At 39.0% G+C, this 16,079-nt stretch overlaps 1 protein-coding gene across 1 annotated transcript in view; it reads right to left on the bottom strand.

Moving 5' to 3' along the window:
* The window catches only part of NKAIN2 (sodium/potassium transporting ATPase interacting 2), a 1,177,559-nt gene that overhangs the window by 542,184 nt on the left and 619,296 nt on the right, over positions 1-16,079 (bottom strand). Inside the window, exon 3 of the mRNA XM_075554606.1 lies at positions 7,274-7,354. Coding sequence (XP_075410721.1) covers positions 7,274-7,354 — 81 coding nt within the window. The remainder of the gene's footprint in view (positions 1-7,273; positions 7,355-16,079) is intronic.

Below are 16,079 nucleotides of genomic sequence, written 5' to 3' on the forward strand. Positions count from 1 at the left end.
GACATATGTGTAGAAATGCCGGTTTAAATTATGACACAGGCGGAATTTTCAAGTGAAAGACAGAAAAGCAGAAAGGTTCAAGGACCCTGTTCTTCGCTTTAGGGGTATGAAAATATTAAAAATATCAAAAACTAAGAAAAGAAAATTATAGAAAGAGCAAAAAAAGCAGTTTAATCCAATGCATTATCAGGGAAAGCTAGAAAAGAGAGGAAGTGGAATTTGACCAAATTAAACTAGGTAGGTTCATTTTCATGTTTGGGAAAGAATTATGTTGCATTGAATAACTAATAGCATGTAGAACGTTTTACTCTCTATCTTACAGCGAAATTTACTTTGATGAAGGAGAAATACATTTTCTAATTAGTATGCATTGATTTAAGCTTTCTTAGACAAGTACATTGTACTGTAAGCAAAGCAGAAACAACAAATAAACAAGAATGTGAATTCAATCCATTGTCCTCATGATATTTTTGAAAGCACATAGTCTTAAATTAATGTTCTAAGATACTCCTTTAGCTGTATCTGCAGTGACATTCTTAGTATGCAAAGTACTGTATCAATACATATAATACATGATCACAACCGATGTATCTCAATATCACAATGGCACATATGAAGCCACAAAGGCAAAGTTTGATCCAAGCATCAGTTTTAATTGGGAAGATAGCATGGAAATACAAAATATATCTCTAAAAGACTAAATAATTTTGTTACAAAATAAATAAACCGGGGCATGGCACAATTGTACATCATTCCTCTTAACACCTGTGTATGGTTTTAAGAATGTGTTCCTTGTTGTTTACCGTGTAGGACAGATTTTACCTTTTTTTCCTCTCTCATACTTTCACAAGAGTGAAATTGTCCCTGGAGCTTAAATAGGTCACTTCTTACATGATTTTTTTCATTCTTTTTATGTATATAATTTTTAAAATCACAATTTATAGCTCCATCATTTAAGCCAGCATCAAAATTACTCTAAATAAATCACTTCCTAGAAGCTGCTCTTAAATGTGTTGGTTCAGAATTATGAATTTCACTTGGTTTAATTCATTACCAAGGCTTACCACGTTCATAAAGAGTTACAGTCTTGGAAATCCACAGAGGCAGTTCTACCGTGGTCTCTAGGGGACCATGAGATGCCATCGACACCATGTCAGTGAATTTGGGTTTGAGATATTTCACTATATATGTTTTTGGTAATAAAATGAAACCTAAAAGATATGTACTTGTATTCCTAGCTGCAAAGGGCTAACTGAAACAAATTAAATTGAGTTATTTTAGGTATAAAAGATTCTGTGATATGATTGACTGACTGAAATACTGAATTATATGCTCTGCAAATTACTTGCCAGTAAAACAGTTGAAAAATAAAAAGAATAACTTTGTTATTTTTCATGTTCACTATGTTTATAGTTTTATTTGTAAAGGTAAGTAAGTACTTCTTTCACTAAATAAGCTTTCTCAAAATGTTGAGAAAATGAGATGTCAAAATAGGCATAGAAAGAAAAGCATTAGAATATAATTTCAGTCCAAAATAAATTTATAATCATATCACTTCTAAATACCAGTCTTTGAGGATAGCCAGAAGACCATCAAGTTTCTGTCTATTACCACACAAAAACTTTAATGTAAATCTTATTTGGTCCTATGTTATGAGTCTCATCGACCAAGTACTATGTTATTTTTATTTTACTTGTAACTGCTTATGAAATATAGTTAAAATTAGTTCCAAACAGATAGCCTATCTGTTGTTCTGTCAATATAAATCAATTTATTTGGTATCTGAGATCCATTCATATGTCTCCATATTTTATATATGAGAAAAAGAATCCCAACTTCTCCGAATACTACAACAGAACATTACTATCAACATGAAGGAGCACTGGTTACACAACATTGAAAGCACTGGGATGTGAACCCAAAGATCGACAGTTCAAACCCACCAGCCACTCCACAGGAGGAAGATAGGGCAGTTTACTTCTCTAAGGAGTGACAGCCTTGGACATCTTATGGGACACATCTACTTGGTCTGAATGACTTCCTGGGAGTTGGATTTGACTCAATGGCAATATAATTCTTCTTTGCATGAAGCCTTCTCCAAAGTTTTAATCTAATTACCTATGCCCAATTAATTAATTGCTCAAAAGTAATGAATGCCTACAGTAGTAGAAGATACTTTGGGTTACAAAATTAATAGATTAATTGGATGTCTATTAAAATGCCAATCCAGGAAGTAGCACTGCAGAATGTCTCTGGATGTGTAGTGAGAGCACACATATCTAAGCCATTTAATGTAAACAATGTGAAAATCATTATTACTCAAAGTTTATGTGCTGTTTGATAGTATATATTTTACTGCATTCATGAAAACAGTTAAGCCATTTCTCTAGTTGATTGTTTTCCTTCTCCCTCAATCTAAGGGGGAATAATAATTAAAATCCATTAATTAAAATGTTAAGAATGATTTGGGATTACATATTGGGTACAAAAGAAAACTGAAGTTCTAACAGGTTAATCTTGCGTATCATATTCTCGTAATTAAGTCATTTCATTACTGAATGTATGCATTGGGTTGGTTAATGATGCTAATCTGTTTGTATTGCTCCTCAGCATAAGGCACAGAGATAAATAGAGAGAGCATGGAAGACACTGTGGAAAATGCCCCAAAGTTCAAATTCCAAACAGTTAACTAAAGTTCCTCTTACTGTTGCTTAACATCTAGCATCACCTCTTGCTAATATTCACTATGAAGCAACAACTTACCAGATATACTCATGTAGAAGCTGAGTTTCTCAGCACATTTTTAATGCAGTTTTTGTGGTAAAATTAGGTGCTTCAGCTGATATTCGGGTAGGCTTATACTCTGGTGTATATGGTTAAAAATACAGTATGGAAATAGGCCTGTTAGATATAAACCTCACTGAATTTCCTCCACGATTCTATTTCCCATGCTTCCTCCGAAGCCAAACACAGTGACCCTTTGCAAGGTAGACCCGTTCAAGGTACTCTAGGTTTTCTGCAGGGTGAGAAAAACAGATTTTGTTCTGTAGTCCAAGTATTATCAGCAACTCCAGGTATCCCACTGAAAATGTTCTTGGTTCATTTTATTTTTCAATTGTTTCTTTTTTGACACTGTAGAGTGTAAAGCGGTTACATCAGAGAATTAAATGGTATTTCTACCCACCCAAATTTAACTGCCATGTCTTGCTTACAATGACTCTTTAGCACCGAGAAGAATTGCCTGATAATGTTTCCAAGGCTGTGAATCTGTATGAGAGCAAACTGCCATGTTGTTCCCTTACAGAACTGTGAGTGGATTCGGACGCTCATGTTTTTGGTTACCAACTGAGTAGTACAGCCATGGTGCATGAGCCCTGGTGGTGTAGGGTTTACTAGTTGGGCTACAATCCACATGGTTGGCAGTTCAAAACCACCAGCAGCTCCATAGGAGAATAATAGGGGTTTCTACCCCCATCAACAGTTGCAGTCTCAGACACCCACACGGGCTGACTGAGTCCTCATTGACTCCATGGTAGTGAGTGAAGTAACAACGGTGCCCCAGGACTCTGGTATACACACACCTTTCTTAAATGTTTTGAGTAGAAAAGAGCGAAAATCCAGGTCATGCCACTTTACAACTTTGCCCTTTAAGGGTTTCTTTAGATTATTTGTTAAAAGGAAATTATTAAATTTTCATGTGCTCTGCAGAGCTTAGCCTTGGTTTATAAAGTGAAAAGAAAAGGAAATATGATTAACTGCTTCATTGCCAAAGGTTAGTCATCACCTCTCTGCGCTGGGAAAACTCTGAGTCTTTTGGATTTCAACTCTCAGACACGATAACGTTTGAGGGTTTGCCCTCTCTGAGATTTCCAAGCATCTATGTAAAGTCCTAAGACCTTCATTTTGCTTTATTTGCCTTTGTTCATGTCTTGCCATCATCACCAGAAGAGGTATGATTACAAAGTCGAGTCTCTCTTTATTTATAAAAACATTAAACCAACAAACAACCGAATAAACATCACTGACATTGAGTCCATTCTGACTCCCGGTGACCCCATAGGATAGGGCAGAACCGCCCAGCGGGTTTCTGACACTGAAGCTGGGTAAGAGGAGAAAGGCCGTCTGTATTTCCGAGTAGCTGACCTGGAAGGCGGCAACCCAACGCCACCAGTGCTCCAGATATCACCAGCGCTCCACAGAAATATTAAACAAACTCTGGTTTAATAATTATGTACAATAATTCAGAAACATGCCTCAATTCTGCCTTTTGAAAACTTTAGATGGATTATTTTTTAAACATCGAAAATATCTATTAAATGGCACTCTACTGCGGAATTTCTCTGAGCTAAGTGGATGAGAGACCAGCAGACATGTATAAACTGGGTCAGGAATTCCAGTCCTTCGGCAGCCGTGGACGCCTTTTCCCCCACACTGGCCCTTCATGGAAGAGAATGTGAGTTTTAAGCAGCAACGCTGTCTGTGCCCTTGTCAGCGCTGCCGGAACAATTTATTTTCATTGGTCACGCACCTTCCTGAAAGAACTGCCGCTACCAGCAGTGTAAGGATCACGGAAATGCTGTCCACCAGGACTTCTGATCTGGCAGAGGTCGTCGCAAGGATGTCTGTAAAATCTCACCATCGTACCACAGGTCCCAGAAGCCTTGGCTCTCCCTCACACCATAATGTCACCCACTTATTTTATCCTTCCTCTTTTGACATTAAACAAATCAAGATTATTTCTGCTTGATATAAAATTACATCTCCCAGTAAAATAATAAATGAACATCGTAGAAAATGTTCCCCATAGCCTGGGCGACTCGTGTATGCTGGGTTGTAAATATGTATTACTTCTCCCCACAATTCCTTTGTGCCCCTACAAAATATAGAGCTCTGAAAAGATAGTCCCTGGATTATCCTTTGTGCTGTTTTATGGGCGTATGTGCATTTGTGTGTGGGTAAAGATTTTTTAAAATCATTTATTAGGGGTTCATAAAACTCATCACAATCCATACATACATCAATTGTGTAAAGCACATTTATACATTCATTGCCCTCATCATTCTCAAAACATTTTCTGTCCATCTAAGCCCCTGGCATCAGCTCCTCATTTTACCTCCTCCCTCCTTGTTTCCCCCACCTCATGAACCCTTCGTCATTCATAAATTATTATTATTTTTTTCATATATTACACAGTCTGACGTCTCCCTTCACCCACTTTTCTGTTGTCTGTCCCCCATGGAGGAGGTTACATGTAGATCCTTGTAATCCTCCCTCTACCCTCCCAGTATCGTCACTCTCACCATTGGTCCCAAAGGGATCATCTGCTCTGGATTCCCTGTGTTTCCAGTTCCTATCTGTACCAGTGTACATCCTCTGGTTTAGCCAGATTTGTAACATCGCACCTTGAATGACTCGTCTCCTCCCCGAAACTCTTCTGTAGTGTATAAAGATCTTAAGCTGTATTAAGCAAGTGGAAATTTTATAGTTTAAAAAATAACATCCTTATAGGGCTCTTCTTCTTCAAGAGCTATTGAGTCAATTTGGACTCCTAGTGACCTGAGAAGACGTAGAACTGTTCCCTAGGGTTTCCAAGATTGTCATCTTAATGGGACTAGACAGCCTCATTCTTCTCCTACAGAAGGGCTGGTGGGCTCATATTGTTGCCCTTGAGGTTAGCAGTCCAATCCAGAAACCACGATTCCACCAGTACTCCTTCTCGCATGACAAAGCTCTAAGAGAATTTTAACAATCCTTAAACCAGGTGGGCATAATGGTTACGTGCTGAGCTGCAGTTTGAAACTACAAGGTTAGCAGTTTGAAATCACCAGCCACTCCATGGGAGCAAGAAGGGGCTTTGCTACTCCTGTAAAGAGTTATTGTCTCTGAACTCACAGGGACAATTTTTCTGTCCTGTATGGTGTATTTCATTTGGTTTTTTTTTTTTAGTTTTAAAGTTAATGTAAAGAACTGCAAGTCCACACCCCCTTCACATTTTTTCAGTCAGAATTACTATCAGTTTGAATGGAATACTGGATTCAACTTATTTTCTATTAATTGCATAATAGTAGGAAAAAATCAAGCACAGCACAGAAAACATAAAGAAACAAAATAATGAGTATTCAAAAGTATTTCCTGGATTACTTTTGAGTAATTTAAATGTTTTCTGTATTAAATTTTCTCTGTCTTTAGTAATGTTCTTCAATAAATTTATCTGCAAATAATACATTGCTATATGGGCCCACCAAGAAAGTGTCTATTGGTGCCTTATGTTTACTAAGACACTTCAAAATCCCTCTGTAAGGTCTCAGCGATGGGGGAGACCTATTCTCATTCAAAAATTTTCATCTTTTGTGTTTTAAAAATTTGCTGCATGGTTATTCCATTTAATTATTGTGGTAAACAGAGAACTTGGTGGAATGTGTTTGACTTTATTCCTAGACTCACGACCATGGGCTTGGAAAAATAGCCCTATTTTGAGAAAGATTTCCATTGTTTCAAGATAGAAATGTTTTCAAATACACGTTTTCTAGGCCAAAAATGCGCCCCCTGAAATATCCCTCCATTAAGTCACTGTCATAAAGGGGCAACAATATAAGATGAATCATATCTGCCTCTGGCTCTTCTCTGCCTGGAGGTTATCTGTAGGTAAGAGCAATCAGGTTCTGTAGGCCCACCTACTGTAAAATGCAGCAACACCCTCTTCTGACATCTGTTGCTGATACTCATCAGCGGATTACTCCCCTGGGGTGGCCTCAGGGGTGTTCCAGGTCAACTAGCAATAGATCAAGATGATGATTCCCTCATTTCTTGTTAATTAGAAACCCGCTCATGATATTAGCCATTGACTATGTAATATGTTCACTGGATGATTTGCACACCTTTTGAAAGGTCTGTAAGCCACATTAAATATACCGACTGGAAAATACATTCACTCTCTTGGGCCTGACATTGGTACAAGGAGCCCTGTGCCCTGCTGTCTGTGGCGATCATCCCACAATCACAAAGTGGGTCTCGAGGACCTGTTCAAGTGTTGGGTACCCCATGCTCCACACATAATATTTCATACAGGTTTTGTTTGTAAAAATAAATGGCTGATTTTGTGAACACCAAGCATATCATATCTTTGATGGAATGAAACCAGAATACATATCAGGATATTTTAATTTTTCCATCATCTGAGTGCATCTAAGTGGCAAGAAAAGAGTGAGACTCTGTTAAGAAGATGCTTGATAACACACTGTAGACGTCTTAGCAAAATCAAATGGTAAATTACCTTGGAGAGGTCTCCAGCCTCCAAATAGAAGCAGACAACAAACACATTCCACGTAACCCAGAGGACGAGCCAGACTGCGTACTGCAAAGAAGCAAGAGAAAAATGGCACACAATTAATTTTTATTCAGCTGAGCAAGATCAATAGAGTTTAAATATTCAAACACCCAAATCACATAATGATTGTGAGATATTGCATATTATTTCTAAGACACAATACTAAATGCAAAGTATCCTCTTTGATAATTTCCCTCCAACTCTCATTACAATGGTCTCTTGCAGTAACCAGTTCACGCTTGTAGAACAATAATGTTAAGCTTCCTAGACAGAAGGAAGAGCCTGTACTCCTTTAAATGGTAAACAATTATCTTCTGGACATCTAAAGAGAAAAAATGAAAATCGACCTCTAAACACAAATCATAAAAAACCACTCATTTCTTCCTTTATCAAAGGCACCCAGACGTAAGGTGATGTACAACCTTTTCTGCAAGTAACCAAGGAGATCTTCATCTCAGTCCATGCCTCTGTCTTACCTAATCAGCTTCTAAGTGGATTTTCTTTCCTTCCTTGTTGCCTCCTTTTCATTTCTCTGCTCACCTTAGTTTATCTTCTCATGATCTCCCATTACAGAGGCCATCTAGCTATTATCTCTAATTTCATTCTGTTGTCCGTTCAATGCATCCTCTACACTGATGACAAATTATCTTTCCAAGATATAGCTCTGGTCATTCAGTCAACTACAATTTATTAAGGACCCAGAAAACAACATGCTAGGAGATACTGAAAACATAAAGAACAGTGAGAAATTCTGCTTGATGTCAAGTGATGGTGAGAGATAAGAAAACAAATGACTATTATATCTAAGATATATATATATATATATGGTTTGAACAGAAGGAAAGAAGATGGAATGATGTTTGCATTGTCAATGAAGGGAAAAGTAGTCCAAAAGAGGTAACATAAGTTTCTCTAAAATATATATAATCAGATAAAATGGGATATTTGGAAAGGCTCTGGTTAGAGGGCACTGCTAACTAAGGAGACAGGATATTTGAATAAAAATAAAAATAAGAAAAGATGATCCTATATCATTTCTATTACCTGTCTGTCAAGTTTGTCACTCTGTGGTGGCTTGTGAGTCGCTGTGATGCTAGAAGCCTTGTTGCTGGTGTTTCACATGTCAGCTGAGTCACAGAAAGTAAAGAGGTTTCAGTGGAGCTTATAGATTAGGAAGAGACAATGAAGAAGGACTCAGATATCTGAATACGAGGAAACAGCCACAGAAACGCTTATATGTAGCTTCAATGCATCATCAGCTACTGAAGGCCTAAGGAATTGAAGCAGAACATTGTCGGAGAGGTGGCAAAGGATTGGTTCCTTGGATCCAAGGTCATTCAAAATGTGACTTAGGTAGAGCTGATTTCTGAGTGGAGTCCACCATGGTAACTAGAGTCAGGTAAAACCTGTAGGAGTGGAGACTTTGAACCTTAATTTGCTGATGGGGAATGACTCAGGGTAAGGAGAAATCACTGCAAAATTCTACTAATGATTGTAATTAAGAAGGTGCGAATTACAAATCTAGGAAAATTGGAAGTGACCAAATATGAAACAGAAAGGTTAAAGATCAATATCCTAGGAATTAGTAGTTGAAATAGACTAGTGTAGGCCATTTTGAAGAAGAAAATAATATAATTTACTCTGCTGCGAATAACATAGTCAAGAGGAACGGCACTGCATCCATTGTCAAGAAGGATATTTTTGAATCAGTTATGAAGTACAATACTGTCTGTGATAGGACAGGGTCGATCCACCTTAAAGGCAATCTTACCAATACAACTATTATTTAAATGTATACAACAACCCGAGAGGTCTGTGATGAAGACATTGAATGATTATACCAGTTACCGCCACTGGAAATTGATCAAACATGCAATAAAGGTGCATTCATAATTATTGATGATTGAAATACAAAAGTTGGAAACAAAGAGGAAAGAACACGAATTGGACTTTATGGGCTTGATGATATAAATGAAGCAGGAGATTGCATGAGGGAATTTTGAAAGACCAATGACTTTCAATGGAAATACTTTTTGTCCTCTAACAGCACAGAAGGGAACTACACACATGGACTTCTCCGGATGGAATACATAAAAATCAAATTGGCTCCAACTACAGGGAGACATTTGAGAAGCTCAGAATCAGCAGGTAAAACCAGATCAGGGACTGACTATGGAATAGATAATCAATTTCTCACATATATATATATGTTCAAAATAGAGCTGGAGAAAATTAACACACTCCAGGAGAGATAGTATGTTGAGTCTATTCATCGAATCTTGAGAACATGTCAAGACCAGATCTGAGGCACTGAACACGAATGACAGAAGATCTGATGAGGTGTGGAAGGACAACCAGAACATCATTCTTACGAAGAAAGCAAAAGTCACGAAAATGACAGGAAAGAATGGAAAGACCAAAGTGGATGTTAGAAGAGACTCTGCGAGTTGCTCTTAATCATAGTTAAGTTAAAGCAAAAGGAAGAAGTGATAAAGTCAAAGGAACACAGAAAATTTAAAAGGGCAGCTCAAGAGAGCAGGTCAAGAAGTCAAAGTCAACTATTATAATGAAATATGTAAAGACCTAGAGTTGTAAACTCAAAAAAGGGGGAACAAGCTCAGCAGATCTGAAACTGAAAGAACTCAAGAAAACGTTCAAGCCTGAAGGTGCAGTATTGACAGTCTCTGGACAATATTGCCTGGTGCAGGGAGCACCGAAAGACCAGGGAGAGGATGCACAGAGTAATAGTACCCAAAAGAACCCATGGACATTCAACCATTTAAGGAGTAGCTGGCATATGAGTTCTGAAGGAAGAACTTCAAACTGCATGGAATGCATTAGCTAAAAATTAGGCTCCAAAATTGATGAAATACCAACTAAAATTTTTCAAAAAACACTTCCACTTCCCTGCCAGGAAATTTGAAAGGCTTAGCCAACCGAATGGAGGAGAACCTGATGTGCATCCATTTCAGAGAAAGGTGACCCCACAGAATGCTCAAACCATAAAACAATATCATCAATATCCTATACAAATAAAATTTATCTGAAGTTCATTCAACAACAATTGCAGTGGTACATTGACAGGGAAATGTCCGAGGTTCAGGTTGGATCCAGAGAGGACATGGAACACAGGGTGTCCTTGGTTATGTCAGACGGATCTGTCTTTGTACAGCGAGTAACAGAAATATCCTAACTTGTGTTTTATTAACGATGTAAAGGAATTCCACTGTGTGGATCATAACCGACTATAGTTAACCTTGAAAGAATGGGGATCCCAGAACACTTCATTGTGCTTCTGCAGAACTTGTGCGTGGACCAAGGGGTGGTAGTACAAAGAGAACAACAGAATACTTCAGGCTTTCAAATCAAGAAAGGTGTGCACCACTATACCTATTCAATCTGTCTGCTGAGCAAACAGTCAGGGAAACTAGCTGATAGGAAGAAGAATGTGCATCATCAGTGGAGGAAGGCTTACTAACCACCTGAGATATGCAGATGGCCAAACGTTGGTAGCTGTAAGTGAGGAGGACCTGAAGCATTTGTTGAAGTTCAAAGATTATGGCCCGCAGTATAGCTTACCAGAGAAGACTAACATCCTCACAACTGGATAATATCATAATAAATGGGGGAAAAAAAGGTATAAATTGTCAGAAACTTTTGCTTGCTTGGATCCACAGTCTATTCTAATGGAGATCAAAAGAAACTTTGCATTTGGCAAATACGCTGCATAAAAATACACTTTAGAGTATTGAAAAGCAAGAATGTTATTTTTATGACTAAGGGTCACCTGACCCAAGCCATGATCTTTTTCATTGCCTCATATGCATGTGAAAATTGGACATTGAATAAGTAAGACAAAGCAGAACTTATGCATTTAAATTGCGGTGCTGGAGAAGAATAATGCAAGAATCAAGGACTGCGATCGGGACAAAGTGGTCTGTTTGGGATACAGTGCAGCCAGAAAGTTCTTAGAGGCAGAGATGGCAAGACTTTGTCTTACATACTTTGGACATGTCTTCAGGAGAGATGAGTCCTTGGAGAAGAACATCATGTCAGCAAGATGGAGGGGCAGTGAACGAAAGGATGGTCCTCATGGAGATGGATTGTCAGTTGGGCTCAGGCATAGGAACAATTGTGAGGATGGCACAGGACAAAGCAATGCTATGTTGTACTGTGTGTAGGGTTGTTATGGATCAGAACTGACTCAATGGCACTGAACAACAACAGCGAGTCATTTGCTTACTGAATAAATGTCTGTGTTGGTCCAGGTAGACTAGAGAACCAAATCTAAGAGCTTTATGTACAAGAGCAGTTGAATATTGAGAAAACATCCCAGCCCAGTCAAGATCAAGTCCATAAATTCAATATTAGCTCATATGTATGATACCAACAAATAAAGTCCTCTTTAGATTCAAAAAAATTTGTGTAATGACTTTGAATGCAGGAAGATAACAGGCCAGTGAGTGGGAAGTCTTGTAGATCCAGTGGCATTGAAAGCATCTCAGCGCTGGCAGGAGTCTCTATGTAGCTTCTCTGGGTCCAGGGCTCTGGTTGCATCAGGGTAGGACCATGTGGCTTCTTCTCAGGGATCCCTCACAGGGAGTGAGTCTTGAGTCTTGTCAGTAGAGAGTCTCCAAGGGAGTGAGCGGAGAGAGTGTGTTCTGCTTCCACGGAGGAAACACAGGAGTTCCCAGAATTCTCAGGAGAAAGCCATGCCCACACAGAGGCCTCATGGGCTATGATCTGATTGACAGACTAGACTCTAACCCTTCACTCTTAATCCTCTCAAATTCCAAATTGACACCAGATTATGTAACTACCACAATGTCCATGGTTTTCATTGTTACAAGGAAAGTTCCAAACTCTTTATTTTTTCATGCTTCAGGGGACTCCATGATCTAGTACCATGCTATATTTTCACAGATACATTTCTGTTTATCTTGTAATTTGGATTCCAGACACATCACAGTATTCACTATTCCATGTTCATGGTCTCCCTCTTCAGATTACAAATATTACCTACAAAATGCCTATGCAGAATTGGCTTAGTTCTACTTAGTATTCTCAGAAGACATTGCCTTAATTTTATTCTAAGGGTCTTATATATACTAATCTGAATATTTCCTGCCCATCACAGGAAAAAGGACCATTACAATCGTTTTACTGTAAATTGATGAAGGTTTAAAGGGAAGATCAGTTTTCTATTCAATAATCTATATATATGTTTCAAGCCCTTTTATTAGGAGTTAATTCAGATATCATACCATTCCATAGTTCAGTCATGTCAAACAGTAGCATACAATTGCTACCAATATCAGTTTCAAACGTTTTCTTCCTTCTTGAACTCCATGGCATCAGCTCCCCTTTAACTCCCCACCTCCACCACCATTCTCACCAGGAACCCTGATTCTTTGTTTTTCAGTTCTGACTCATAGCAATTTAGTAGGTAGGGAAGAACTGGCCTTTTGGATTTCCAAGATTTCAATCTTTAATTATTTATTTTTAATAAATCATTTTATTGGGGGCTCTTATAACAATCCATACATTCCATACATCGATTGTATCAAGCACATGTGTATATATGTTACCATCATCATTTTCAAAACCTTTTCTCTCTACTCGAGCTCTTGGTATCAGCTCCTCTTTTCCCCCTCTCTCCCACATCCCCCCATCCTTGTGAACCCTTGATAAATTATAAATTATATTTGGTTCATATCTTACATTGTTTGCTGTCTCCCTTCACCCACATATATGCTGTTCATCCTCCACCCCCTGGGTGGTGGTGGTTATAAGTTGATCATTGCATTCGGTTCCTCCTTCCCCCCGCCCCCTACATTCCTACTACCATAATGATATCACTACTCCCATTATTGTTCATAAGGGATTTATCTGTCCTGGATTCCTTGTGTTGAGACTCCTATCTGTACCAGTGTACATAGTCCAGTCTAGACATATTTTTAAAGTAGAATTGGGGTCATGATAGTTGGTTGGGGGGGGAGGGAGGGAAGCATTAAAGAACTTGAGGAATGTTGTGTCTTTTTGTCAGTGCTATGATGCACCCTAGCCAGCCCATTCCTTCTTTATGATCCTTCTGTGAGGGGACGTCCAATTGTCTACAGATGGGCTTTGGGTCTCCACTTCAACTTGCATCAATATAGTTGCTTGTTTGGGGTTTTTTGATGTCTGATACCTGATCCCACTGACCCCTCGTGATCACACAGGCTAGTGTGCTTCTGCCATGTGGGCTTTGTTGCTTCCCTGATAGATGGTTGCTTGTTTAACTTCAAGCCTGTAAGACCCCAGATTCTATATCTTTTGATAACTGGGCACCATCAGCTTTCTCACCACATTTGCTTATGCACCCATTTTGTCTTCAGTGATTCTGTAGAGAAGGTATGCATCACAGAATGCCAGGCTATTAGAAGAAAGTGTTCTTGCATTGATGGAGGACTTTAGTAATGATCTAATGTCCATCTACCACCTTAATACTTAACACTTACATATATGTACACAGACCTTTATCACTTTCATTATATATTAATATATATATGTACATGCCTATATTTATACCTCTATAAACACTTTTCCTTCCTAGTTCTTTTCTCTATTTCTTTTTACTTTACTCCTTTCCCCCTCTCATGTTCCACCTTCAGTAGGCTCTCAGTATTTCCTCTCAATAACACTGAACTTGATCAAACCCCACCAGGCATTCTATGCCATGCCCTCCTCACCAGTGATTTTAGATCTCTTGTTGCTCCCTTGTCCCTGGAATTGTTGGCTCCCCTCCGTTTCCCCTACCTTCTCCTCTCCCATGTCCCCTGGAGCCATTGCCCCATTGTTTTCTCCTCTGGATTGTTTATCCTACCTATCTTATATGAACAGACATGAGAGGGGGGGTGGTCTATAAATAGTTCTAGGCCTGTCTGCTCACCCTTATGAATGTTTTCCAATTGAGTCTAGTGAGGTCCCAGGTACTACCCATCAAATCCATAGTCAATTTCCAGGTTTCCTTGGGGACTTTGTTCCTTTGTTCCCCTTGTTTCTCTTTTGCCCTCCCTTTGTGTGTTACCCCGGTGTGGGGGTTCAGACTGGGCACAATCCCCACCCTGGGTCACCAGGGCTATCCCCTGTAACACTGTGGGTCAGTGAGGGGCATCATGTCTCTTGGTGGTGCTGGTGCTATGGTATTCTCTGAGCATTGGCTGCTCCAAGCAGGGAGGCTTAGTGGACCAGGTATGCTCTCTCTCCCTCTCCCTCTTAGTTGGCGCCTGTGTGTTCTTGGCAGACCCACCTTTCTCCTTAACCTTGGGCACTAAACCTTGAGGGTGACATACCTGCATGAAACAGAGAACAAACAGAGAAAGGTCTGTAGGACTGGCCTCAAACCCAGATACATCGATCCCCTCCCCAGAAGAATGCACAACAGAAAACAGCACTGAAGATACAGCCTGAGGAACCCTCATTCTAGTTGTCCCTATAGGTTCATCTATCCTGATTTTCCAAACCGAAAAACACAGAAAAACATGTAACAAAGATTCAAGAAGGCTACCTACAATGACAAAATACAACAAAAATATACCTCAATATAGAAAAAACAAACAGAAAATATTAAAATCACATCAAACTCAGTGTATCTGATGGGAAATCAAGTGACAAGGTTTCAAACATTCAACTCCTATTAATCCTAGATCCAATTGGAGAACAATTAGTTATTACCACAGGGCCCTGCTTGATATCCACCCTCATGAAGGAAACTTAGAAGACATGGATGCTATAGCAAAGTGCAGTGGAGAAATCAGATGGTGTCTGGCTATCAGATACAATAGTGTCTTGGGCAAGAAAGGTTTGTTTCCAAATAAGCAGCCATCTAGTGAGATGGCATTTAAATCCACACAGAAGTAGCACATTAACATCAATGACCCAAGGGTTGCAAATGATATATCTCAAATCTGAAGGAGAGAATATATCAAAAGTTAAATTGTGAGATTCTAGTGTACAGAAGGATATAGATGACAGTCAAAGGTCAAAATACATTTGTAGGATCCATATATTTTTATTTCATCTCATTGATTTTAATCTGATAAATATGATATCATATCTTTCACTACCTTCACATGTTTCCTCTTTCCAGTTCCTCTCCTTGCCCAACTCTTTGGGGACAAATCCTTGCATCAATGCCACCCTTTATAAAAGTCAAATGGTTCATTATTCTAGGCATGTTATAGGCATGTGCATTGTTTGACTGAAATCGAACCATGGGGATGAGTTTATTTTTAGACCAGAAGGATACTGATGTCAATAATATGAGGTGTTTCAGGGGAAGTCCATAGTCTTAGATGCATGGAATTGTTTAATGTGGCTGTTGTATACAGAGTCTCTGTCACTCCCTCTACACAACAAGTTCTCACAAAGGTCTGAGGACATTTGTTGAGGAAGTCAGAGATAGGATTCACCTGTAATTGCTAACATGTTACATTATGCTTGCCTCCTGCTGCCTATAAAATGTGCCCTCTGAGAAGCAGGAGAAGGGATCCCACAATCACAGAGAGCCTGAGTGGAACACATCCTTTGGATCTTGTATCTGGTTCTTGAGCCTTATTTTGAGGATAAGAAGGATCGTACAGAGGAACACCTTATATTGTATTTGGGACTTCCAGCACTCTGTATAGGAAAATCCATTTACCTATACTTTGTGAGTTCTGTGTGGCCATTACAGTAAACCGCAGAACCTTGGGTCATAAGAGAGTACAGG

The sequence above is a fragment of the Tenrec ecaudatus genome, chromosome 7, assembly GCF_050624435.1.
Source record: "Tenrec ecaudatus isolate mTenEca1 chromosome 7, mTenEca1.hap1, whole genome shotgun sequence".
Classification (NCBI taxonomy): domain Eukaryota; kingdom Metazoa; phylum Chordata; class Mammalia; order Afrosoricida; family Tenrecidae; genus Tenrec; species Tenrec ecaudatus.